At 39.3% G+C, this 26,556-nt stretch overlaps 1 protein-coding gene across 7 annotated transcripts in view; it reads left to right on the top strand.

Moving 5' to 3' along the window:
• The window catches only part of csmd3b (CUB and Sushi multiple domains 3b), a 395,380-nt gene extending 371,004 nt beyond the window's left edge, over positions 1-24,376 (top strand). For all 7 annotated transcript variants that reach the window (XM_014332163.2, XM_014332164.2, XM_014332166.2 and 4 more), the window contains 15 exons: positions 29-202; positions 4,228-4,410; positions 4,559-4,735; positions 6,389-6,568; positions 7,979-8,152; positions 8,318-8,491; positions 12,524-12,597; positions 13,543-13,654; positions 13,751-13,930; positions 15,162-15,221; positions 16,126-16,284; positions 17,313-17,449; positions 17,947-18,034; positions 18,526-18,661; positions 19,301-24,376. In XM_014332163.2, the coding sequence (XP_014187649.1) occupies positions 29-202; positions 4,228-4,410; positions 4,559-4,735; positions 6,389-6,568; positions 7,979-8,152; positions 8,318-8,491; positions 12,524-12,597; positions 13,543-13,654; positions 13,751-13,930; positions 15,162-15,221; positions 16,126-16,284; positions 17,313-17,449; positions 17,947-18,034; positions 18,526-18,661; positions 19,301-19,460 (2,168 nt within the window). In that variant the 3' untranslated portion in view covers positions 19,461-24,376. The remainder of the gene's footprint in view (positions 1-28; positions 203-4,227; positions 4,411-4,558; positions 4,736-6,388; positions 6,569-7,978; positions 8,153-8,317; positions 8,492-12,523; positions 12,598-13,542; positions 13,655-13,750; positions 13,931-15,161; positions 15,222-16,125; positions 16,285-17,312; positions 17,450-17,946; positions 18,035-18,525; positions 18,662-19,300) is intronic.
• The last annotated feature ends 2,180 nt before the right edge of the window (positions 24,377-26,556 follow it).

A 26,556-nucleotide genomic window follows, 5' to 3' on the forward strand; every position in this document is an offset into this window, starting at 1 on the left:
TTCATTTCTCTCCTCTGTGGCTCTCTAGTTGTAGACTGTGGTCATCCCGGCTCTCCCCCAAACGGTGTGCTGAGCGGAGATAAGTTTACATTTGGTTCAACGGTTCGGTATTCTTGTCTGGGCGGAAGACAGCTGAAAGGAGAATCATCCCGGACTTGTCAGCTCAATGGGATGTGGAGTGCCCCCATGCCATTCTGCTCTGGTAACCATTTTAACCTCTGTTGAATACACAGACTTTAACGTCCACCCTATCAGAAAGACGAATATATAGATAGCAGTTGTAGATGAAAATCGAAACGTCTAAACATGCAGACTGAAGTGTGGAGAGCTTCATGCTTTTATATCCAGCAGACACTTTCCTGAACCTTTCAGTCAGGGATAATGGAAGGGATGGGTGAACATATGGAAGGAAGGCTTGGCACTAGAAAAGAGAGTATATCAGTATCTGTCTGTTAAAAGGGCTCCGGAGATTAACTTTACCCCACACTTACAGTCACCTCAGTCGTGGACTCTTAACCATGTGCATTTCTCTTCTGGTCAACTAACCATGAGCCGGTTTCACTGTGTTTCAGAAATGTTTAACCTGCTTTTATGAGGGATTCTATGATATGATCGATACAGTGTAGTAAAGCAAGTAGGTTCTTAAAGTACATGTTCAAATACTGAAATATTTCAGCTTATTTGTAGTTTTGCATTTTCTCAAGTATTAGCTGTGTTTCCTTTTCTACAGTGAGTGGATTTTATTACAATGTTGTGGAGTGTAGCTGCAACACTCATTGTTCTGTAAAGTGCTTTACACAAGCTTTCAGTCTCTGCTGTATTTGCTGTATATGCATATCTCACTACTCACTGGGCTAGACTGTCTCTCCAGACATAAAGCCTCCTTACCTTCCCTCATGTGTAAACAAACCATCTAAGTTATGTGACACTCAGTTGGCCTGCTGGGGGCATGATTGTGGCTCTCCAGACTGAGAGGCTCCCAGCTGCCGCTTATATAACAAACTGAGTGAAAATGCATTCCAGACGAGTTGACTAAGAATACATTGTTATTTACAGCAATTGCCCAGGGAGACTTGGGGAGTGAGGCAGGGTAATAGTTTAAGAAGCGGTGATTCATGTTTTCACCTGGCAGGTCCATACCAAAGATCTGCAGACATGAGAGTTCAGTCCAACAGCAGCACAGCTTGTTCTGTTATTCTGCCTGATGATAGCTGATGAGATAACGCATATATGAAGTGATGCTGTTTGTGATATTTGATGATATTTTCAGGCTGTGAGCGTAGAGCTACTTGAGACTTGGCTCTCAAAGATCTTAGATTTGCAAATTCAATTCACAAGCCGACCTTGCCACTTATCTTGAATATTTATTTATTAGGCCTATGAAATGAAAGACCTTGGCTTTTGCCATGCTGAAAATAACAAGTTGTTATGCCACAGTTTCTAACAAAAGTATTCAAACAGCCTATGGTATTCTAATAATCAGCATGCCAGGGAGAGTTTCAGCCTGTTTGGAATTTATTTATTAACAGTTCAGAGTTGGCTGAATTTGTATAATTGAACATGGCTTGGGTTTCATAACTGAGCCAAACTGTAGTTGTCTACCATCTGCAGAACCTTTAAGCAATACCTGAACATCTTAGGATTTTTACACTTACGTCCTGTCATGCTGAGAGCTACACGAGATTTTTTAAACCACTCACAGGTTTGTCCATTAAAAATGAAGCTATAACTGGGAAGGCTGCTGAAACAGCTTTTCTCCCTTCAAAGGTTAAACAAGCCTCTAACCTCCAAAACCTAAAAAACTCAGTTATGAATATGCCCTCTACTGTTTGCTTGATCCGAACAAAAACCTCAAGTAAAAGAAAGGTGTGATTTCACAGGACACTGAGTGTGCCACTTCAGTAGGTCACAAATAGTCACTTTTACTCTTAAATCCTTTTTCACATTGAACAAATGAAATGCTGTATTAATTCCTCTTTCAAAGCGTTGGATGGATTTCATTACATTTGGCCAGAGCCAGGCCAATGTTTATCCTGTGTATCCGGAGTCCTAATGCTAAGGTATTAGCTGAAAGCTGTAAAGAAGAGTGCAAAGCAAAAAAATGCATTTTCCAAAATGTTGAGCTATTCCTTAATCTGTGCTTACTGGAAAACTAAGTACCTTCATCCATCCATCCAACAATTCATCCATCCAGCTTCTGCCAGTTATGCAGGGCCAGGTCACAGGGGACCAGACCTCCCTCTCCGTAGGCAACTCCTCCAGGGGAACACCTAGGATTCCCAAACTAGCCAAGAGTAATAATCTATCCACCGTGTCCTGAGTCTAACCCTGAGCATTCCTCCCAGTAGGACAATATCTCATCCAAGAGGTGCCCAGCAGCAATACTAGTCAGATGAACGAACCACACTTTTTGATGTGGAGGAATAGCAGCTCTACTCCGAGTCCCCCCAGAATGACTGAACCTTTCACCCTATATCTAAACGCTTCTTTTGCCCAATTGTATCCGCAGTCTCATTCTTTTGGTCACTATCCAGAGCTTGGTACCATAGGTCAGGGAGGGGATGTTGATTGACTGGTAAACCACAACTGACCAGTATAGCATCCACATGACTGCACATGTGGCCCATTTCAATCTCCTGCTTCCCTGACTTGTGAACAAGACCTTGAGTACGCAAGCAACCATTTTTCCAGCTGTGAACCGTGGTCTCAGACTTCGAGGTGCTAGTTCTCCAGCTGCTTTACACTTACCTGCGAACCCTTCCAATGTGACCTACCATCTGATGAAGCCAAGAGAACCACAACATCTGCAACAGCAGAGATGAGATCTCGAGGCTATCAAATGGAAGCCTTCAACTGCTTGGCTCCACCTGGAAATTCTCTTCTTAACCCTTTAAAGCAGGGGTGGGGAACTCCAGACCTCAAGGGCCGTTGTCCTGCAGGTTTTAGATATCACCCTGTGTCAACATACCTGAATCAAATGATTAGTTCATTACCAGGCCTCTGGAGACCTTCAAGACATGTTGAGGAGGTAATTTATCCATTTAAACAGATGTGTTGGATCAAAGACACATCTAAAACCTGCAGGAGGCCTGGAGTTGCCTACCCCGGGTTTAAAGGGTAAATTAGGTTAGAGTTTAAAGGGTTAAAGATTGTAAAAAGATGAATTTTATTTAAATATTTTTTGGTTTCATTTGTTCAGGTTAGTAGGGTAAGTTTATATAGATGTGTAAGAGCATCTACATATGCTCTTTCCCTCCTGTTTTTACATTCTTACCTGCTATTTTTTCAAGTTTCTGAGGCAAATAAGAGAGACTTATTGAGTAGAATATTATTTATTTACATCTGAGAAACCAAGTTTAAAGTCCTAAGGCATTACAAAAGATGTTATATCATTAAATGTTGTGTCTCTGCTACGTGTAAGCTCAATTTAGCAGCAAGCCTCTAGATATTTGTACTATAATACAAACAGAGCCAATGTGAATTGAGGTTATTTTTTTCAGAAGTATGAGTCAAAAACACAAAAACGCAAGCAGATACTTGTACACTTTGAATTAATTGTCAACAATAAATGTGAATGGAGGCAACAAATTGAAAACATAATTAGCAATCCAAATCTAACAAACATGAATCAAGTTATGATATTATTCACACTCACACATAATCCGGTGCAATTTTTAGACCGTTAACAAAATAGGCAGTACTGATCTGAAATGTTTGAGCAGAAATATATTAGTCCAGGCCTTGGTATTTGTGTGATGATGTGAGCTTTTTTGTGTGTGAAAGTGTGTGTTCCCAGGAGTGTGCTCTGCTTGTCAGACACAATTTGCTGACCAGGCAGCTCTAGAAGGACAGAGCTAGGATCTCTCGCACACACTCACAAAGACAAACACATGCACCGCTGCCTATTTACTCATCAGCACACATGCACACACATGCATATGCACAATCTGTATGATATTTAGAAGCAGCCATTAGATGTTTCTTTTAAAATCCTTTGTCCGGTTTGCAGTTTTGTTTTCCTCACCCTACAAATAATGAACCAAAGTTGTTTATTTCTCCATTTCTTTGCTTTGATAAGTTGGAGTCATTTTTGAAACACAGCTCATTATACAGACAGTGTGTACTGACTCAAGGATTAGCATCTTTAAGTGTAATCCTTAATTCGGTACAAACCAGTAAGAAACCTGTGAGGGACCTAAGTCTGTATCCTTTTTTGTTTCCATGTAGGTGACACTACTGGTTCGTGTGGGGACCCTGGTATTCCCTCTCATGGTTCAAGAGAACAAACAGATTTCAGGATCCGTTCTAAGGTCTACTTTTCCTGCTCAGAGGGATATGAACTTATAGGTTCTTCAGAGAGGATGTGTTTCCCGAACGGGACCTGGTCGGGCACGCAACCCTTTTGTAAACGTACGGGGATATTTCTAATTGATTTAAATCTATCCTGAAATGGTACCTTGTCAATTATTCAATTATTATGAACCCACACGTGTTTCAGTGTTTCCACTGTCTTAGAGGTGACACTTGCTGAGGTCTTTTCCATTTCTCTGTCCTGCAGCTGTTCAGTGTGGTAACCCTGGCACTCCCAGTAACGGCAAAGTATTTCGTTTGGATGGAACAACATTTTCTCACTCTGTCATCTACTCGTGCATGGATGGCTATCTGCTCACTGGTCCCACCACCAGGCAGTGTCAAGCCAATGGTACCTGGTCAGGCACACAGCCCAACTGTACTAGTAAGTTATCTGCTTTGATTTGACCAATAGGCTGATACATATATAAGTACTGTCTAGTACATTTGTTGGTGTATTTTCAATATTTTGTCCATGCAATCATGAGGTGACTTTGAAGAGTTTTCAACTGTATGCAATAATTACACTCTATATATGTAATTGGTGTATTAAATCTCTTGTAATACCATGAAAGTTTGCAACCAATAAATATCACCAAATTCTGGGTGTGAGATTAGAAAGCACAGGCGACGCTGTTTTATGTCCTCTTTTAAATTATGATGCCACAGTATAGGAGTAAAGAAATAAGCCTCAAATCTTTATATTTTTATTGCAGACAACAGAGTGACTTATATAACCTTGATCGTCGTTTACTTGAGTTAATTTTGCTTATTGAATCTGTGGGAAAAGTCTCCAAGCGTAAATAGCCATAAAACGTAACCTTCTGTTACCATATGAGATATAAGCAAAGTCATAGTTGAGCAAGTGGAATTTACTTAACAGATAAGTTGTTTTTTTTAAGTTTATTTGAATAATTTGTCTTATTTCAATTAAATACTGTGCACTCCAAAAAATGCTTTGGAGGTTTACTTTAAAAAGTTATGTCAAGTGGTTCCACCCAACAGTGGTAAGTAACGTCTAAGAAATTGACTGTTTTACTCTAAAATGTTGAAGATTCAACAAAAAGCCACTGAGTTAATTTGCCAAAAGAAAGACAGTATTTTGCTGAAATGTAAAAAATGACTCAAAAAATAGTAAAAAACAATAATGTATTAAAAGAAAATGCCTCTAACATATATCTATATACTGTGTCCAAAAGTACTTCTTGATAATGGGACATCACAGAGAATTCCCAGATTATATTAATGCTTTCCAGTATCCAGATATGCAGTAGCATGAAAAAAAAGCTTAAATCAGAAATGCTATAAATTCTTCAATATCGGTTCCCAGATTGAAAAAGTATATAAGAATACCTGATTTAAAGGAAATGGCTTTTACAGTAGACTACTCCACATCTATTAACAGGCATGACACTATCTGGGGTGGGTTTAGAAGCATTTAAGCTGCCTATTAGACTATGAAGGACAGTGCCTAAAAAGTACAGTCTGGGGAATCCTAATGCTCCTTAAAAGAGTCCCAGGACAACCTCGGCCATTTTTAATATCACTGTTGTTTCATTCATGAGAAGTGAAACCCACACAGAAATGTGATGAGATCACACAGTCTGATCAGGAATTTGCTATCGACTGCAAACTCACCACTTTCAAGAGAAGAAGCTTTATTGGAGATAATTACTTAATGTTTTCCCTCTACTCTAATATAGCAGTTTTAAAACTAAGATTCCTGAGGTATCATTTTCTGATATTTTCATCTAGATTTAATCTGATCTGTACTTTAGGGCCTGAATATTTTTCACACTTCACCTTCTTTGCACCCTAACTTACCTTTCCTCTTTCTTTATCTGTTAGTTTATTACATCTGTCACCTTTGGTGTCCTCTTTCTTTCACTTTTTATTATTAAATTACCTGTATGGATAGAGTCTAGATTAATGAATAGAAACAAAATTAAATTTACCTAGTGCCATAGTATGACCTATAAAGTAATTTTGATCTCTATCTCATGTTGTCCACTTTAACCCCACTTGTTCGTCTCCATAGTGATAAACTGTGGCGACCCTGGCGTGCCAGCTAATGGGCTTCGCTATGGAGAAGACTTCACCATTGGTCAGAATGTTTCATTCCAGTGCCAACCGGGATATAGAATGGAGGAGGATGGGTCGCCTGTGAGGATGTGCACACAAAATGGGACTTGGAATGGAAATATGCCACTATGTACAGGTAAATTATACATTCAAACTCTTAACTCTGTTCAACCCTTAAACAGTACTTATACTGCTATTACACAGTAGCAAAACAGACCCTTTAAATTGCTCTGTTCCACCTCAGATACTCCCATTACTAAACATCCTATTAGCTCTGTTCTGGCAAACAAAAACACACATGCAGAACCTAATAATATCAATACATAAAGCTAGCTCGCTAGCTAGCATTGGCATTGCTATAAAGGCTAAAGTATATAAAAATTGTTTGGTGGTCCCTTTATTTGTGCTTTGCAGTAATGTTGTAGGTAGTTGCAGTGCTCTGCATATAACTATAAACCTTAGAGTGAACACACTGATGCAGTTAAATACATCTTTATGTTGTTTTTATTTTTATTTATATTTTTATTCTTATTTAAATCCAACAGATTTGTTCATCATTATACGACATATGTTTGTTTAATAGCAGTGGACAGATGCAAAAGTTGTGCTTTACTGTATACCCGCTGTTAGATCTATTTTACTGTCAAACAAAGCTGTAGTTAAACTTAGATAAGTTCCACTCATCAAGTCGTAGTGAAGCTGTAAAAAGTTTTACGCAAAGCAGAAACAGGGATGTTTGCAGTGCAGCACCATATACTAATTTCATGCTAGTGACTGTCAGCAACCACTTGCCAACCAGTCACAGAATAGACTTACATACAGATTACAGTGTAGCAAACAGTGGTTATCAGATAATCACTCACCAGTACTCAACAGTATGACTGTTTTATCATTTGTTGATAGTACCATAGACCTGTGGTCAGGCTTGGATGAATAGGGATTTAAACAGAGTGTTTCTTGAACAAAGCTATTTTGGGGCATTTGTAGAAGATTGTGTTTTTTTTGTATGCCATAAAACAATCAAACAATATTGCTATAGAGAGGAGGTTCTGCTACAGAAAAATCCTACATGTACACTTACTGTGGTGCAAGTGCTTTAAGTGAGCTCCAAGTACACCTTAAACTATGTATAACCCCAGTTTTCTCTGTATTGACAGCAGATTCTGCTAAGTTTGTAGTTAATGCCTCTAGGAAAAGAAATAACAAATGCAAGCAGTCACATCACTGTCACCTCTAATACAGCTGTTAATGTACACAAGTCTCACATGATACATTTAAACTGAATTGAATGTAAGCAGTTACTGGATGTAACTGAAAGTCTGGGAAGTCCAAGATAAGAAGATGTTTATGTTCACTTTTTACTAAAACTATAAACTTATTTTTAAATCAGTAGTTAATCGACTACTAAAACCTTAAGTCTTATTTTCTCACGTGATTTTACAGTGCAGTCATGTAAACTAAAAAAGAGCATCAACTGCAGCTGTTCTAAACAACACTTTTCCCGCTTCACTCTCTTTCCCAACCCTTCCCCCTCTTCTTCCCCCAGCTGTGACCTGCTCGGCTCCACCTGCCATCAGTAATGGGGTACTGCAGGGCAGTGACTTTGAATGGGGCAGCAGCGTGAGCTATAGTTGTTCACCTGGATATGAGCTCTCATTTCCAGCTGTTCTGACCTGTGTCGCCAATGGCACCTGGAGCGGCATGCTCCCGCAGTGCTTACGTAAGCATCACATTGAACTTTGGTTGTAAGGACACATCAATTACACCCATCACAAATGGAGCAAAATCTACTTTTGTCCTTGAACTTCCATAAAATTGAGCACATTCACCATTTCTAGCACCACAATTGAAATGGGACTTTGTGTGTTTGTCTCCGTGTTTGCAGCCAAATTTTGTGGTGACCCGGGGACTCCAGTAGGTGGTTTCAGAGAGGGACGAAGTTTCATCTATCAATCAGAAGTGTCCTTCAGCTGTGCTCCGCCTCTCATACTGGTCGGCACAGCAACTAGACTTTGTGAAAGCGACGGCACCTGGAGTGGAACGCAGCCGCGCTGTATCGGTAATCCATTCGTATTCACTTGACAACCATACAAAACATTCAGCTCATTGAAAAATGGTAATTAGGAAGACATTAGCTCATGAGAAGACGTGGTGCTCTGAACTTTTCTACACATCACTCGGCAGAGCTGTAGAAGGCCCGTTCAGTCTTTAACCTCCCAGCTTCCTCATACAGAGTCTGTGTGACATCCAATTGTGTGCACATGAGAAGAGAGCATTTGATAGATTTCACAGCGAGAGAGCGGCCGTCATCTGTGCTACCTCCTCCTGCTCTAACAAGGCAGCTCTCTAGCCAAAAACAAACAGTATTTTCAGTAGTGAGAAGTCAGTGACATGTTTAACTCCTTTTCTGAGCTACATGTGGCAAAGAGTGGCTTCAGGCAATGTCCTGACCTGACATTTCCTGGAATCCATCTGCTCTTGTTAATTATTTTGGTTTAGAGAAATTTATAGGCCTGCTAAACTTCATGCACTTGGCTGATATGTGAACTCTATAACAGGGTGTTAAATATTTACTTTTATGCTCCTTTGATTTTCCATAATAATGTGATCACTCAGTTTTAATTGCCATAAGGTAGCAAAATGACTTTAGGTCTTGGTTAGAACTGGCTGTTGTTGGATTATAGCCTCTAATTGGCACAATTTTGCTTTTAAATAAAGATCAACCTTATGAATGAGTAAGTAAACAGGGAGGCTAGGAAAGCCACTTCTGCTTTAAGGTTTTAATATTTAAACTGAAACTTGGTCTCTATCGAAAAGGTCTACAGAGAGATGCAATGCTGAGACCCATAGAATGCTCTACACTGTGTTTCTTAATAAATGTACAAGTTCATAAAAAAATCACCAGTGTTACTGTGCCAACTAAGTCTTCAACATGTTTAAAATACAATACCAAGGCCTATAACCTCTGCCAGAAGTTTATATAAGATTTTACTGATTGCTTTTTAACAGTTCCTGACTTCATCATCAATCATTTATCCCCACATGAGCTGGAGCACAGCCTAGCATCCCCAGGCAGGGGTGTCTTACCCACTTCAAAGTCAGGGTTAAAATTAAAAGGCGGTGTTGGTTTAGCCAACAGAGCTTCCAAACTTCTGAGTGAGATTTCTCAAGAGGTCACTCTAGTAAAATGCATATCGTCTTTTTAAATAACATATCAAAGTGTAATATTACAGACTTGTTTTTAATGTGGCCCCTTTGCGATACATACGTTTCCTTTTTGATTAATAATAATCATTAATATAATGACTTGATGTTACTTTTTTTCATTTGCTGGCTATTCTAGTGTTCGTCTGATAGCCCCCTGCCTAATGATCATGACAGTTAATGACCCAAAATTATGAACCTGACAGCCTCATTTTTGTTTACTCATGAGTATTCTGTGCCGAGCAACTGCTGTTCTTTAAAAGTTAGTGTTACATCAACTTATTGGAATAGCAATGAATAGTGACTCATTTGAGACAATCTTAATAAATGGAAGGGCAAGAGTACCTGAAAGGAGAACTTGGATATAAGTGAAAATATTGTTCCTTCCAGCGGACTCTCTCCCAAAGGCCATTTGCAAGCATACCATGCAAACATATTGCCATATGTTTTCTCTGTTGGACTGTAACAATGAAAACTCATTTATATTACAAAACTACAGCACTGTGCAAAAGTCTCGAGCCACCTCTCATTTCTTTATATTTTCCTGGAAATGGGTGCAGTGTTTTATTGAAATATTTACAAGAATACAGGGAAGTAAAGTTTATGTGTCAAAACAGAGATTGAACTGTACTGATAAGCTTGAAAGTCAATATTAGGTTTGACCACCTTTTTATTCTTCAACACAACCTGACCTCTCTTAGGCAAGCTTCCTTGTCATTTCTTTAAATAGTCTTCAGGAATAGTTTTCCAGGCTTCTTGAAGGACATTCAAAGCTCTTTTTTGGATGTTGGCTGCCTTCTGTTCCAGGACAGACCATCCACTTTCTTCTACAGACATTGTAGACAATCACTATATAAGACCTGTTTTCCACTCATACATCAGCCTTGAGTGTCACCCTTCCACTGAGACCATTTGTGATGAGGCTTCAGTGAACAGTAGATGGATCAGCTGAAGGTGCTCTTCAGTTCCGCTCAGGTCTTGGCTGTATTTCTTTTTCTATTTCATAAGGACATAACTTGCAGACGTTGTTCATCTGCTGTAGATTTTTTCCTCAAAAAAAAAAAAAAAAGTTTCCTCAAACTTTTTATGAGCACTCTGCACACCGTGGAGTGTCCCAAGCTTTTGGCTAATAGCTCTTTGGGAATTAGTTTGTTTGTGCAAAAACACAGTTTTATTCCTGTCAAATTGTGTTATCTTTTAAATTTTTCATAGATTCAACCAAAGAAAGTGAAACAAATTATGTGTGTTTTGCGATCGGCCGATCATAACAAAGAGCCTAAAGACACAAGTGGTTCTTTAGTTTTTTGTTACATGTAGACACAGCACTGGTTTATCCCTTTGAGTTAAGAGTCTTTTTATGCTATAACTATCCTTGGGTCAGTGTTAAGGGAGTTTAAGTGAGTGACTTCCTTATGCTTTAAAAATTATAAGAAAGTTTTGCTCTGTGGAAGAAAAATCTAAAAATGAGCGGTGGCTTGAGACTTTTGCACAGTATTGTATGCTGGGTGTATTATACTAGACATAAAGTCAACTTTAAAAAATATATGATGTAATAATGTATACTGCATATATTGAATATCGAATTCCTTGTCTCTGAGATCTGATTGCTAGTGGTCAAAGTTCAATTAGCAACGTATTAGATAAAATTCAGAATTTAAAAGTAGGGCTATAAAACCTGTTTTGGAACTTACAGCAAAAGTGCTTGCTCAGAAGTTGAGTTAACACCAGCACATGCTGTAACTTACAGTATTTAGTAAAAGCCTTCAAGGAGCAGACATCCACATCCAACTTCAAACAAACGGCTGCTATCCGGGGATTAAGAAGAAAATGAGAAGGGATATTCGGCACACTTTACAAATGGTCCCTGTGAGTCAATTTACCAGCCCATGCAATGTTTAGAGCAACACTTGGCGTGTCTGATTCAGAGCAGGTGCATGGTAATGAATTTTAATAAATGAGAGCTATTGTCAATGCGAGCAAAGACCTTTTTTTTTTCTTACTTTGCAGCACTCAATAAGGGATACAGCCACTACTTTTACAGCTGCTCAAATGGGAAACAGACTATCTGAAAACAACGGGCTGCCTTTAAATTGTTACCCCACCTGATATAAAGACTTCATCTATAACTGCTGGAATAAGAACTAGTTTCAGTTTGCTGCTGCTGCCGCTGAATGGGGATCTTTCTGTTCTGTATCATAATTGCTTTTGTAGACTGAGACTGTTAAACACACTCAACCACAAAGTGACTCTCGGTGTGTTTTTATGGGCAAAGTGATCTGAAGTGTGTGTGTGTTTTGGTTGATTTATTAGTTTGTGATGTTAGTGTCTGATGTGTATTACTATGTGACTGAAACAGAATGAGTTTTGACCTAATGCAGCCTGCTCTTTAAATAAGACAGATGAGGGAAGAAGCGGTTGGCAAACGGAGGTCTGGTGACATGGAAAGACAGAAAAAGAGCGGAAAAGAGCAGTTATACAGCGAGGTAGAAGAAGACAACAGTGAAAGAGAGGAAGAGGGCAGACAGATAGGTACAGGAAGTGAGGGAAGGAGAGAGAGAGAGGTGGAGAGTGAATCTGTCATTTCAGAAGCTGTATTGAATTGAGCTCTGCGTCAGGATGTGCTCTACATGCTGATGACCCTTCCACATGCGCACGCACAAACTCACATACGTGCACACACACACACACACTTAGAGTGGGCCCTGCTTCGTTTTCTGACAAAGTGCTACTGCCCCCTGCTGTCCTGATGGCATATATAATCCACTGTTACCATGACAACAAAAGGGAGGAAAGGGAACTTGAGAGGGGATGTATAACGCTGCTGCTAATTTGTCTTTCTCCTAGATTTTGTGTGTAATTACTTCCACTCGTGTGCTGATCTTTTCAGAACCAACCAAAACCAGCTGCGATAACCCGGGAACACCACGCTACGGCTCCTTGAATCGGACCTATGGTTTCAAGGTAAATCTGCACTCTCAGACTAGTGCCGTGTCTTTCTACCCAAGAAGTGAACCCAGTAACTAATAGCAGCTGTTGCAAATGAAAGAGAGAGGAAAGAACGAAAGGCAGTAGAGGGAGTCAGAAAGAAAATAAAATGTTAAGACATTCCAATGCAGCGCTTTAAGATTCTTATCCACCGTGCAATGCCATCAGGGAAGCATCTTGTCAGTCCTAAACCACTTGCAGTATGGTAATGACTCCAGACATACAGCCAGAGTCATAAAGAAGCATATTCAGTGACAACAGGAGCAAGGAGTCCTGCAACAGATGATTTGCCACCCGCAGAGTGCTGATCTCAAACAGTGTGGGATGCTTCTGAAACTACTTGAATTCCCAAACCCAAGAACTATAGGAAATCCTTCAAGATTCTTGGAGAACAACCTGCTTACCTAATCCAAATAATTATAGTCATTTCAACCAAATAACTAATAATTCACTGTTAATTTGTTATTTGGCAGGAAGAAAGCAAGTAAGATATTTTATAAGGATTGCTACCTGCTACCGCACAGGAGGGAAAATATCTAATGGCTGATAAATATTACAGCATTGCCAGATAGCAAACTTCATTATATGTTTGACTTTTGATTTGTCTCAAATTAAGTCCTGATGAACGGGGAATGCAAGTTGATTTTATACTTCTAATATTTTAAGGAATACAATGGATGCTTGTGCATTTGCATTGACATGCCACAGCCACAACTAAACATCTATTTTAATGTACTTCATATTAAAATACTGGTCTTTATCCACACGAATTCACCTGTTGAAATACGAGTAGCATTTATCCTAGCAGTACAACACTATGATGCTCCTCTGAAGATATTCAGACTCCTCTTTACCAATCAGATCTGTTACAATGTCTTTAATGGCTTCTGTGTGCACTTCTGTCTGTGTCCTTATGCCTAGGTTGGGAGTGTGGTGTCATTTCAGTGCCAGCCTGGTCATTTGATTCAAGGATCTTCCTCCAGAACCTGTCAGCCTGATCTAACATGGAGTGGGACGCAACCCGAGTGCATACGTACGAAACACACTGTTTCAATTTGTCAGCCGCTCACCCTTTCATCCCTTCAGACTCTCACTGAAGTGTAACAATGTATCTGTCTAAACCCCGCAGCCCACGCTTGCAAGCAGCCGGAGGGCCCACTCCATGTGGACGTGGTAGGGATGGATCTTCCTGGGTTTGGCTACACCTTGGTGTACAGCTGTCAGCATGGCTACTTCCTGGCGGGGGGTTCTGAACACAGGGTCTGTAAGAGTGACAGCACTTGGACTGGAAAGATGCCGATATGTCGGGGTAAGTACTTCTGTCCTGCTACAGTCATTTCCATTGTTCACATTTCCTTTAAGTGTATCTTTTTTTGATTATCTTATCTGGAGCATTTTAGCTTAAGTGACCAGATAGAAGTGTTTGAGCATGTTTAGCTCAAGGAGACTTTGTCACTTCACACACAGGGACAGACAAGCCATCTGGAGTAGGGGGAGATTTCCTGTTGGGTTGATCAGCCTTTGGATTGGTGGTGAGCCTGGTGGTTCAAAGGCAAAACAGATCAAAAATGTCCCATGGTGTTTTGTCCCTTTGCTAGATTTACCAGGCAGGACCATAAAGGTGAAGTCATGCATTAATCCTGCTTTATCAAGCTTAAACTGCAACCTTGTGAGCCATCGCAGAAGAAATGAAAGAATTGCAACATAACCATCCCGTACTGTACATAGTTAATACTGTAAAATATCAATATCAATAACAATCCACTGCCTAGCAAACAATGCTACAATTATCTCTTCGTATTGTCTCACAAATTATGAAAAATGATGGAAACACTGAACATTTGAGCCAAAAAGTTTAAAGTCCACTCTTCAAATCACACAAAAAGGTCAATTTGGTAGGTGCTTTTATCATATAGAAGAAATCAGCATCATCTCTGCTATAAATATGTAGTTGGCACTCTTTAAAATCTTTTACTTGGTATCGACACATGCTCACACACTGTCTTTTCTGAAACCTTCCACCACGGCTACCACCCAGCTGCCCTGGAGTAGTCTTCAAAATTGGAGCACTTCTAAATCCAATTTAAGGTTCTCGGACTAATAACCTGTTCCTGGCTTGCATGTATTTGTTGCCAACAATAGCTGCATCTTGACGTGATAGTACAAGCTGCTAATGGTGAATAGAAAAAGTGTCTTGAAGCCGGTTTTAAAAGGATCTAATATACACAGCAGTTATTGGTCATTGATCATTAACCTTATTTGCATTTCAATCTACAAGTAACCAGTAAATAGGTTTGTCTTGCTCGACCCTTTTTCGGCTCACTTCTCACTCGTCGTTGTGACCAAGAGTGACTGCCGCTGCATTTTAATGTGGTTACTTGTTAGTATGAATTGCACTCTCCCCTGGATAACATGGTTGATTAGGGAGGTTGGCTGCAAACTAAAGCATTTTAAAATATTTCGTGCTGTGCCACTGCTGCCCTGCTCAGGAGTTTTGATATGACATTATCTTCTTTTTCTCTTTCTCTGGCTGTGTGTAGCCGGAGAGAAGAAGAAACCTGTGAAGCCAGTAACAGGAACCCCCAGCCCCAAACTAAACGGTCAGTTCTACTACTATCTTTCCTATTCCAGTCTTTTCATTCCTTGTCTATTGTTGACTTATCTATTCCGTTTTAGTCTGGCTTAATCTGTCGTTCGATAAATTCAGCTCAGCTCCTTTTCACTCTGCTACGTTCTGCTCCACAGTGCTGCTCTTGTTTTTCTTATGCTCTTGTCGATTTTGTTGCACTTTACTGCTTTCTATGGTAGTTCTAAATAATTTATTTTTCCTCACTACACAGAGAAAGGTAAATTAACTACTGTGAAATTCTGCTCTTCTTTATGCTTGTCTTTTTCTGCCATACTGTATGCACTTATCTGCATAAAATGCACACATGCTGAGCAGTTATATACACCAGTTTGCTACAACATTAAAACCACCTGCCTGTTGCCTGGCGAAAAGTTTAACAGAAAGAGTTAATAAAGCAAAGGCAAGGAGCCCAGTAAAAGAAGGCTTAGCTCACTCTCTCTATCCAACCACCAGGACGCCCTGCAGAGAGCAATAAAAATGTAAGTAGCATAGATAAAGGGATGAAGGCAGGGCAAAACGGCAAAGAAGAGAGCCAGTTTAGCTAACTATGTTGAGGTCAACAATGCAGCGAAAACTGAAGACAGATCATCACCTTAAGTAGTAACAGCAGACTCCACACAGGTGAGTGGCAGGAACCCCAGACAAGTCACACCCCACAAGGCCAGATTAATGACACACACAAAACTGATTCATGCAAGACAGAAAGAGAGAGGGAGACAAACAGAGAGAGAAAATGATGAGTCAGCACAGGAGGACAGTACCATCATAGGGGTTAATGCTGTTTAATGCTGATTGGTGCAGGCAGTTCTTCTCATTTTGTTTTTTAAAGATTGGAGCGGACCGTAATCTAATTCATATTCTCTTCTTTTTCGTAGTTCCAGATGATGTCTTTGCTCCCAACTACATATGGAAGGGTTCCTATAATTACCGTGGGAGGAAGCAGCCTATAACACTGAGCATCACCAGCTTTAACTCCACAACGGGGAGAGTCAATGTTACCCTTAGCAACGGCAACATGGAACTGCTCCTGTCAGGCATGTTACGCTAGGTTTAATTGTTCAGTAATCTACTGAAAGCACTTTGAGTAGATTACCACATAAGTGCTGTGACATGACAGGCCATCGTTGTAATAAAATGTAGCTATAATACTAAATTATGCTGTATTGATCCATTGGCAAAACTGTAAGCAAGCAACCAAACAGAATTGAGAGCACTTTTATTCTTTATTGTTGCTTTTCGTTAATGATTGAAATTCATTTCTTTCTACTATGCTTCTTTGCAGCGTTGTTGTACACACACATTCCCTCACTCACTCACTCAGACAGACACTTACTCACACACATACCTCCCAGGGTCGCACAATAGCGTCAGCAGGGGGTTAAGACCCTATTAAAACACAAATCCTGTTGAAGCTAGAATTGCTTCCTGGAGTCGCAGAGTGCACAAACACCATATCACAAAACCGTGCTGCTATCAGACATTCGTCTTCTGGCTTAAAGGAGCAGCTTTAGATCAATAACAGCTAAAGCTGCACTCACACAGTCACAGAAAGGCCAGTGGCCAGTTACATAAAACTTGCATGTTTTTTTCTGTTTAAGATGTCAAGTTTTCTTTACCCAGGAAATATTTTGAAAGGCAGCAGGGGTTTGGTGTTTTGGGAAATGTGCATACTTTGTATTTTATTTCCAAAAGTGAAGCTGGAAGAATATATCAGTTAGCTATATTTGTATTAGATTGGAGACATGAAAAACAGCCGTCGCTCTCACCTTTTTATGAGTTCATGAATTGAATTTCTTCGCTTAACTTCAGTTTCCTGGTTTTCTCTTTTAAAAAAATCATCAATTTTTAAAAATAAATATTTTCTTTATTTTGCAGCTCCATTCAGTTTGCTGTCTTTTCTTTGTATCCTGATAAAATGTCAGAACTAACGACATATATTTCACTGGTGCACCAGACAAAGTAGAAACACGTGCTGTAGGATCTAATGAACTATAGTGAGCAAGCCATTAAACCATGTACCATGTGCAAACCAAAAATCACGTGTTTATTCTTCGCCCTCTAGGAGTGTACAAGGCGTCCGAGGCCAGGCTGTTGCTGCTGATGTATCAGGTTAATTATGTGAACCAGGGAAACCAACTAAAAGATTCAGCCATCTCTCCCGCCAAGATTATAGATGATTCCTGGACCATGGATGGATTTGTAAGTCCCAGCCGATAAAATCAACCTAACCATATTCAGTTGAGCTGGATTTACATTGAAGCCATTTGACTTTGTGTAAATATAAGTCAGTGAAATATTTAAACTACATCAGCTATCAGAGACTACCTTCTCTGCCAAGGCCAATGTTCTTTCTTGCAATTTTAAAGACAGCCCTCCAGATCGGAGCCAACATTTAATGTGTCCCTTTGCCTGCCCATGCACCACCTCATCACCAGGTTTCACGACATTCGCTTTGGTAGTTTTTGTGAAATCTTGCCAAAGGAGGAAAAAGAAAATAAACAAGGCTCCCTGAAAATACACCTTATACAAAGATTTCAGCAAAACCCAAACATCATCTTCGATTCATTTGCTCTGTAGTGTTGACATGGAACCAGAAGATAACCATTCTTTGTCCCTCTGTTTTTCTCTTCACAGTTGTTTTCCTTTCCTCTCCCGCCTAAACAATTTCTCAACCGCTCTTTCTTTTTAATCTACAGGTATCAGCAGAGCCCGATGGCTCTAGTTACGTATTCCAGGGTTCTATTCAGGGAAAAGACTATGGACAGTTTGGACTGCAAAGATTGGGTAATTCTCTTTCGATTTTGCCAGCAGCACCAAATAATACTGGCTCCTTTGGAATTCAGCAATGAATGACTACAATTGATAGTAAAATCAGGCAGACTGCTTCAAACTAATTCAGTAAGTAATCTTGGAGCTTCTAGTGACTTTATTGCTGCAACAGGGACAGCCATGCAGTGTATTCTCAACAAGAGGAAAAGCTGCTCTTTAGACTTAAAAGGTTGGAGCTGTGCAAGAAGACTACAAGCTCCCGAGTCCAATGTAAGCTGCAAGTCGCCTGCAAGATGCTAAGCGGATAATAATCATTATCTGGTAGCATCCACGTCCACTTCCAATTACCAGAGCCCCTACCTTAATTATCATAGTTACAACTAATAAAAATTTGGTTGGTTATTTGCTGAACAACTCAGCTGAAAGCCTTTTTTTCCAAACCCGCAACAATATTTCTTGTTGTATCAAATGACTTTGATGACAGTGTATTTCCTGGTTTGTCGCAGGTCTGAATATGTCAGAGAGTCAAAACTCGCCACCCCCCCAGCTTGGTACCAACAGCAGCTCCGTGGCTATCGCCATCCTGGTGCCTTTCTTTGCTCTGATCTTTACTGGTTTTGGCTTTTATCTCTACAAACAAAGGTATGTGTTGAAAAAAGTAAACCTGCACGTATCCCTTTGAAGTGTCATTCAGCTGCATTTCAGCAGCTGAAAGGAATACATTCCTGTCATTGCGTCGTGGTTTCATTTCTGTTTTCCATTAACAACGTACAAAAAGTAAAAAGGCATTGTTAACATTTTAAGAAGCTGTCTAATTCGTGATAACAATGCCTTACTCAATGGTTTGGTTGTTGCAGTGCTCAAAGACAGTTAAGTCACTGTCTGTTGCAAACTGTGCCGCAAAACAACTCTGTTTAGGAGGTGGTAAATTGGATTTTTCAGAGATATGGTTTAAGCACAAATGACTTGTGTTCGCATTGTTAACAGATGCAAATAACTTCTGTTCTGCTGTTAATATCTAAAAAAAAAAAGGCTTGCTGAAGGAATTAGTTTTGGATGAGCTGATTGGAATCTCACTAGGCTTCCTAAAAAGTGCAACACGCTCTCTAATCCTTCTTAAGGCTTGTTTACAATGCTTCTACTCTCAAGACTGCATTCTGTATTGTCCACTGGCTGCTCAGTAATGTTAACATTAATAGGCAATTAGAGCATTTCTGCTTCTCCAATGGCGTATTTATGATTTCTTTATATGTGTGGTTTTCTTTGTTGTTTTTTTCACAGAACCACACCAAAAACACAATACACAGGATGCTCAGTCCATGAAAACAACAACGGCCAGGCCGCCTTTGAGAACCCCATGTACAACACCAACGCCAAGGCTGTGGAGGGGAAGGCTGTTAGGTTTGATCCAAATCTAAACACCGTATGCACCATGGTTTGAGGATCGACTGACCTTACTTGAATTTAATGACTCAGATATCCAATGGGACCACGGCTGGTAAGAGACGACAAAAGACAAAAGCTCCGTGCTTCGATGCAAACTTCACCATGAACGACATGGTCTGCACACTGATTACAAAAGACCTTCATTCCCAGTCCAGAAACCTAATCGAACCCAGCTCTCCAGCTGAAACCAAAACCCAGCATTGGTTTCCGTCACTGAAAGCATTTTGTATCCGCAAATGAAATTTGAACAAGTATGAACACAAAAGGTCTGCTGCCTTTGATAGAAGCAAGCAGCCAGTGTGAACTCAATGGGAGATGTAACATCAAGAGATGGAAAGGGATACTACTGAATGGAAAACCATACTGGCTATTATCTGTCTCTAACCCCAAGACTCAGCGGGTCACGGATTCTTTATAATTGGATTCCAAACCAGATACATCCATTATACTCTAACCTCTTATTTAACCTCTCTCACTATCTATAATATGAGTACTAATGATTAAGCCATGACCTGCTAGTTGGACATCATGACATGTTATCACAACCCAATGCCAAATTTTGTATGTCACACAAAGTTGTGAAGAGGAGGACCCAGAGTGGGATCTATGATTACTCGTGCCTGGAGAAAGAGAGCGCACATCGTCAGAGCCCAGCTGTAGTTGGAAATCAAAGAGATAATCCACTAAAAAATATTTTTCATATGTAACATGTTGTCAAACTGACTGTATTAAACAGGTCCTTAAATATGAAAAAAAAAAAAGAACAAACGTAATCACAATGACCACAGATGGGGAGATGTGACATGAAGATGATGTCATAAAAGACACTGTGATGTTAAGAAAACTGTTTCTATCTATTTGGTTTCAACACTGACAGTACAAAGAGAACACTGTCACCAGCAGACCATCAGTAAACCGGACTAATGCTTTGTGAAGAGGAAACTATGTCTGAAACAACCATGGAATACAACACCCTAACAGCCAGACAGGACAACCTCCTGTCTCCATTACAACCAGAGGCTGGTATTACCAGCCAGTATTTGTCTTTTTTTCTATTGAAATGGGATCTAAGATGGCTAATGTTAGCAGACAGTTGCGAAAGTTGCTTTGAAAAGAGACTAACTCCTAAGCGAAGGATAAGGGCATCCTTGGAGATGGAGCTGTAATCCTAACTGAACTGGGATTAGAGCACAGCAAAACTAAAAGGAGTCTAAAGGGGAGCTAGCACTTAGAGAACGGATGAGAGACTGTCTCATCTAAAGGATAAACTGCCTCTTCCCATCCAATGGATAAGAGAGGAGGCTAAGGAGATGGAGACAGACCCTAACTGAACTGGAAGTAGACTAAGGGAGTCATTAAGAGAAAAAAGAAGATTTTGAAATTGTAACCTGGCCAATCAGAGCCTGTCTAACCTGAAATCATTTACTGGGAGAGGTCAGCCCTCCCTCATAATGAATCAGATCAGACAGAATATGAGGTAAGATGTTCCTGATCCTGCGAATTTAAATGGATTTTGACCAGAAAGACACTAAATGGATACAGAGGACTCTGATGGACTAACAAAGAGAAAGACTTTGACAAACAGAGAAAGCTCTGGCACTAAAGCACATTTCATGGGAACACTACCTGTCTGCCTGCTGAGAGATGGACTAGCATAGGGACGGAAAGGTTACTGACAGGGTGAATGACAGACACAAATGATGACAGGTACACATACAAAATCTGGGGAGTCAGGTAGAGACAAGTGGTATTAACAGTCATGCAATGAGACAGACAGGTTCAAAGAAGATGAGCCTGGTCTCGGACTGTTGCAGACTCCATCCATGTCTCCACTTCACAGACAGTTTAAACACAGATTTACAGGCTTACAGAAGGACAGACAGGAGGCAGAGACAGACATGAACTGATAGACAGGCTAAAAGAAAGGCAACAAGGTTGTAACCCTACAATTGTGGACACTGTTCCACTGTAATTCTGCACTCTGAGAGTGCTTATCTTCTTTCTTTCTTACTGCTGCAGAATCTTCTGATCTGTAAATCTATTGCATATATATATTCGGGAGCATTCACCACCTATATTTTTGTGCTATATATTTACCACAGGGGAGGGGCTAAAGGGTAAAGACAGATTATAGCAGAGTTTTTAGAAAAAAAGAAAGAAACATCGGAATAAAAGACATTATAATTACGTGCTATTCACAGAAGTCACAAGCAGTATTTTGGTTTCTTTGTAACATTAAGCTGGTTTATTTGAATTCGTTCTGTATTTTGAAGACCCTCACACATGCACCGTCTTTCCCACTGGGGCAATTATGAGCATCAGTGGTATTGTTGTTGTCGTTACTGTTGAGATGCAAGGTTTGCCAGCAACAATTATGCTTTTTAAATGGGTTTTAGTCTACATTTATCACAGGTGGCAGATTTCCAAAACCTGGTAGAGTTTGTGCTTGTTTACCATTTTTCCGAATCCTGCACTGGAGATGCTGGACAATAAAAATATGTAACTATCTCCACTGACACACCAACAACATTTTAAGGGTGAAGCTAAAGACAGAGTAACAGCTGGGATTTCTGAACTAGCTGGCGCAGTGAGGACACAGAAAATAGTGAATTAAAACTCTTGTACTTTTAAAAATAGCTGTTTATTTAGTTATGTTTTAAATCTATAATAGATTAGTAGTATACTTCAAACCTTTCTGTCATCATGGCAACACAGAAAGTCGAGCTTTTAATGGAGCCCATTTGTTTGATAGACAAACTCTCATCCAGCTCCGTCTCTGGATATTTTTATCATCTCTTACAGTACAAGGCCACAATAAAAGAAAACATACAATTGGGCTGAAGTGCTTATTAACAATGAAAACTGATAAAATTGCCCAAAATTGAGTTTTTAAATGGATATATTGATCAAATTTGAGTTACATAACATGTCATATTGTGTTTCTATTATATATTTGATATAAGGAAACGGGACAAACATAAAAGAGATTAACAAATACTTGCAATACTTAGGATCTGTTTTTCAATACATTTCAGAATTATGACAATTTTTAAATAAATTTTATTTAGTTGCAAAACATACACAGTTTAATCTGCAGGAACCAGGATGTTATATCTCACTTGTGGCAGCTAAATGTGTCTGTTGCCACATAAAGTGTGTATAAATTAAAGACTACTTAAATTACATATTATTAGTAGATGTTGTTTGATAGTTGGTGCACCAACAAATAGATGATGCTTTTTGTTAAGCCCAAAACAATATATGAGGAAAATATGATTAAATAGACAACTTAATGGCCTTCTTGTAAAGTGATGCAGCAAAGCTACTAGTAAAAAATATATTCAGCTCACAGCGCACATGGCATCTGAACCCTACGTATGGATTTCTTTCGTGTCTCAGTATCTTACTCAGGATGCCTTCAGTGTGAATCAGAATCACACCACAGACAGACCTGATCATCTTTAGGTGATCTTACAATCTATTTTGCCTGTTTTCTAACATCCACATCATGTTAAATCAGTAGACCCATTTGACTCTTTAGGTTTAAAGGTTTGCATTATCTTTGGCACTACAAGTCTCCAACATGAGTGTTGCTCAACAACAGACAGATTTTAATGACACGCATGTCTGTGTTCAGTGAATGTCAAATCTTATAATCTATTTATAATCATGAACTGACCCATTTATCATAATGCTCGACTATTTGAAGCCAACGCTTGTTTTGTTCTTTTTCTTATTTCATGCATATTGCATAAAAGCAGCCATATGATCTCAATTTTATTTATTTATTTTTTGTTGTGATTGTTGTTGTTCCAGTGTGATCTGCCACCTTTTGATAAACACTCTGCAACCTTTTCTATATTTTGCCCCTATCTGCCACTGTTGTTGCACTTGATATCAGCCTTTCTAATGATTTCATGTACCATAAATGAACCACTGCTGAGAGATGAGTAGATGTTTGAGTTTTTGTGTGAAACCTTTCAGAGTAAATTAACTATCACAAGGGAAGGGCCTGGTAGTAAACCATATTAATTGGTCTTAAAAGGAGGCAGAAATAGAAGTATCAATCAGCATTAGTCATTGTTTTGCAGCTTTGTTGCTCATTGAATAAAAGTGTTTGTTTTTGTTGTTTTCTTTTTGAAGAATCTGGTTTCACGAACGAGAGGCTGAATTTTGTTAGTTTTGGGGTCCCGCACATGATGGATAACTAGACTTTTTAATGAGTCTGGGTGCCAGGGTGAACAAAAACATCCACTTTGTTTTAAGAACCCCTGCTGCTGTGACCACAGGCGCCAACCACATCCAGCTGACAAGAAAACTCCTTTTAAAGTCGTTACTGATTTAAAGGCAAAGGTAGCTGCGGCTTCCTTGTTTATCCATGCTGTGACTGTGCCGCACTTCATCGCTATCATGACATCGTTTCTTATTACAGTTCGGATTGATTGTTACCGCTCTTGTGGTTGTTGTTGTTGCTTTTGTTGCCGTTTCTTCAGTATGAATCTGACACAGTGCCTACCAAAAACCACGAGACCCTCCCTTTCGCTCTGTCTCACACGCACGCACACATGCATACATACAAACACACACACCTGCTCCAGCGCCCTCTGCTCCCCTCACTCGTCATCAGAGGTCATTTTTTTCTAAGCTTCAGTCTATTTTGCCACAAGCTTTTCCTACTGACTGACCGCAATAAGACCCTTGTGATTTGAAAGACTTAAAGCCGTTCCTGCCTGGGGGACATTGGAAATATTCACCATTTGAGAAAAAAAAAAAGATGAAATATAGAATAAAAAAGTGTTTTGTACAGAAATATATTTTTATGATGAAATAATTTGTAAAATGTATGACTCTATTATGTAAATTTTCAATGCAATGTAAAATTAAAAAAGGCTAATTGCTTTTGTAAAAAAAGAAAGTGTGTTTTCCATTATTGTCTCGTTACTTTTAATGACTTTCTGAAAACTGGAAATTGTAACCACTTTAGCTGAGTTATGCCTCGCAAACACCTGAACATATTTCTCTTTATGAGGAAAGCAGCGTTGAGGCTACAGCTTAAAATATGTGAGATTAAGTGTTGCAGTGTAAATTGATGTGGAATTTAAATGTTGCTTTAGGTGCAAATGTGACTTGAAAACTAGTTTTCAAAGTCAGGATATCCCTTGCAGGGGAAATACAGCAGGCACAATGTGTACTGAAATGAATATAAATACAGCGTCTCTACAGTATCTCACCTTGAGATGAGCTCCCTAAACTTCTTCCATTCAAGAACCGTGGAAGTTCTTATCACTGGAAATCCAACATTATTATTTGCTGCTGCACCTTGCTGGAAAAGAAGCAGGGAAATAGGGAAGAGGAGACAGCACAGTTTTCACTGGTCAAAAGGTAGTTAAGCAAAGGCATGCACACATTTGTTCAGGTATATGCAGTAACAATAGGAAAGTAGAAGAGCCACTTCATGTTACGATATAGCAGAGTCTGCATCTGGCCAATATTCCCTTTACAGGTGAAGAAGACCCCGACATACTTAAGCATATTCATTTAAGGTATATCAAGAGCATCGATACCTGCGCTGGTATTGGTATTGAATCGATACTTGCACAATTGGATCGATACTTTGCTTCTATTCGCTACGTTTAGTATGTAGCTTGTTGAATAGTGTTAAATTAATAAACTTTTTAGAAATAAAAGTTTTGTGTTGACTGTCACGTGTGTTGTATTTATATCCTATAGAACATTTAAAAAACAGAGGTTGACTCAAAGTTCTTTAACATAAATAGACACCCAGAGTGGAAAGCAGTGCAAATAAATGTAAACTCGGCTTCTCATGACACTCATCTTTTATCAAGATGGATGTCAGTGTAAGCTGTTTCTATCACATTTAACCTGAGACTGAATTTTGTGTAATTTCTATACAAAACACAAATATGAAAAAAAGTTTTCAAACCAGGCTCCAGATGCTTTCAGCGTCAACTCCAGACCCCCGACAGGTCTCGCACACAACAGCTATTTTATCACGTGACGCATACTGCTCCTACATGCTAAGGTCACTACCTGGGTTATGCCATGTCGCAAGTTTTTTGAGGTGCTTTTGTGATATTTAATGGATTGGATTACATTTTTTTTTTCTCCTCGATATCCAGTAATTTAGGTCAGGATTGGACTGATACTGTATATCGGATCGGCCCATCCCTAATATGTATGCATTAAGGCCATGGTAACTACATAAATTGCAAAAAACAAAAAATAAAAGTGCAAAAAACTACAAAAAAAAATTGAAAATCGTTTTTGTTTTTGTTTTTTACACATATTTCTAGTTAGAGAAATTTCAGAGGTATATCTCTCAAAACTGTACATGCAAAAAAGTTGCACAAAATAGTTTCCAACCACAGGAAATTTAATTTACATTTTAAGTGTCTTCATAGTTTTCTTTTTGAGATACATCATTTTTTATATATAGTGCAGGAAAAACGAAATAAATATTATTATGCAAATTTGCAAAAAAACAGCATGTGCATCAGAATAAACTATTTCCAACAGTGTCATTTGAGTTCTAAGCATCCCAGTAACTATACAGAAAAGCATGAAGTCAAACATGACTTTTAAAAACACCTGTATAGCTTTACAAATGCCCGAAGGGGAAAGAAATACGTTTCCCCACGAGATATAACGTCACTTCCGGTTTTGGCAGGTAATCCAATTATTAAGTGATGACGTGATGAATCCTACTTCCGGGCCTAAAGTAGTCTGTGTTTAATATAGCTTTTGTGTTGTTAACATGTTTAATGTTATGTATTTTCTTCTATTTAATCTCAAAAAGCTCCTAAAACAGTCAGTGATCCCTGTTGACCTCCCTCGGCTTTTATTACCGCTAATCATTTATTTAAGCTCAGTTTTTAAAACCTTAGGATGTAACTACAGCCCAGCCCATGCAGCAGTATATGAATGACTAACCTCGTATTGTGGATGGATTATCTCAGTTGTTCTCCTGGCTGAAGTTTGGTCCTTTTACAGCATCCTGCCATGCGATTACATTTGTTCCTGACCACCGAGAACACTCACGTTAACTTTTATCGAGTGGAAAAAAAGTTAGC

The sequence above is a fragment of the Haplochromis burtoni genome, unplaced genomic scaffold (genome assembly GCF_018398535.1).
Source record: "Haplochromis burtoni strain Fernald_Lab_line unplaced genomic scaffold, NCSU_Asbu1 Contig_25, whole genome shotgun sequence".
Lineage (NCBI taxonomy): Eukaryota > Metazoa > Chordata > Actinopteri > Cichliformes > Cichlidae > Haplochromis > Haplochromis burtoni.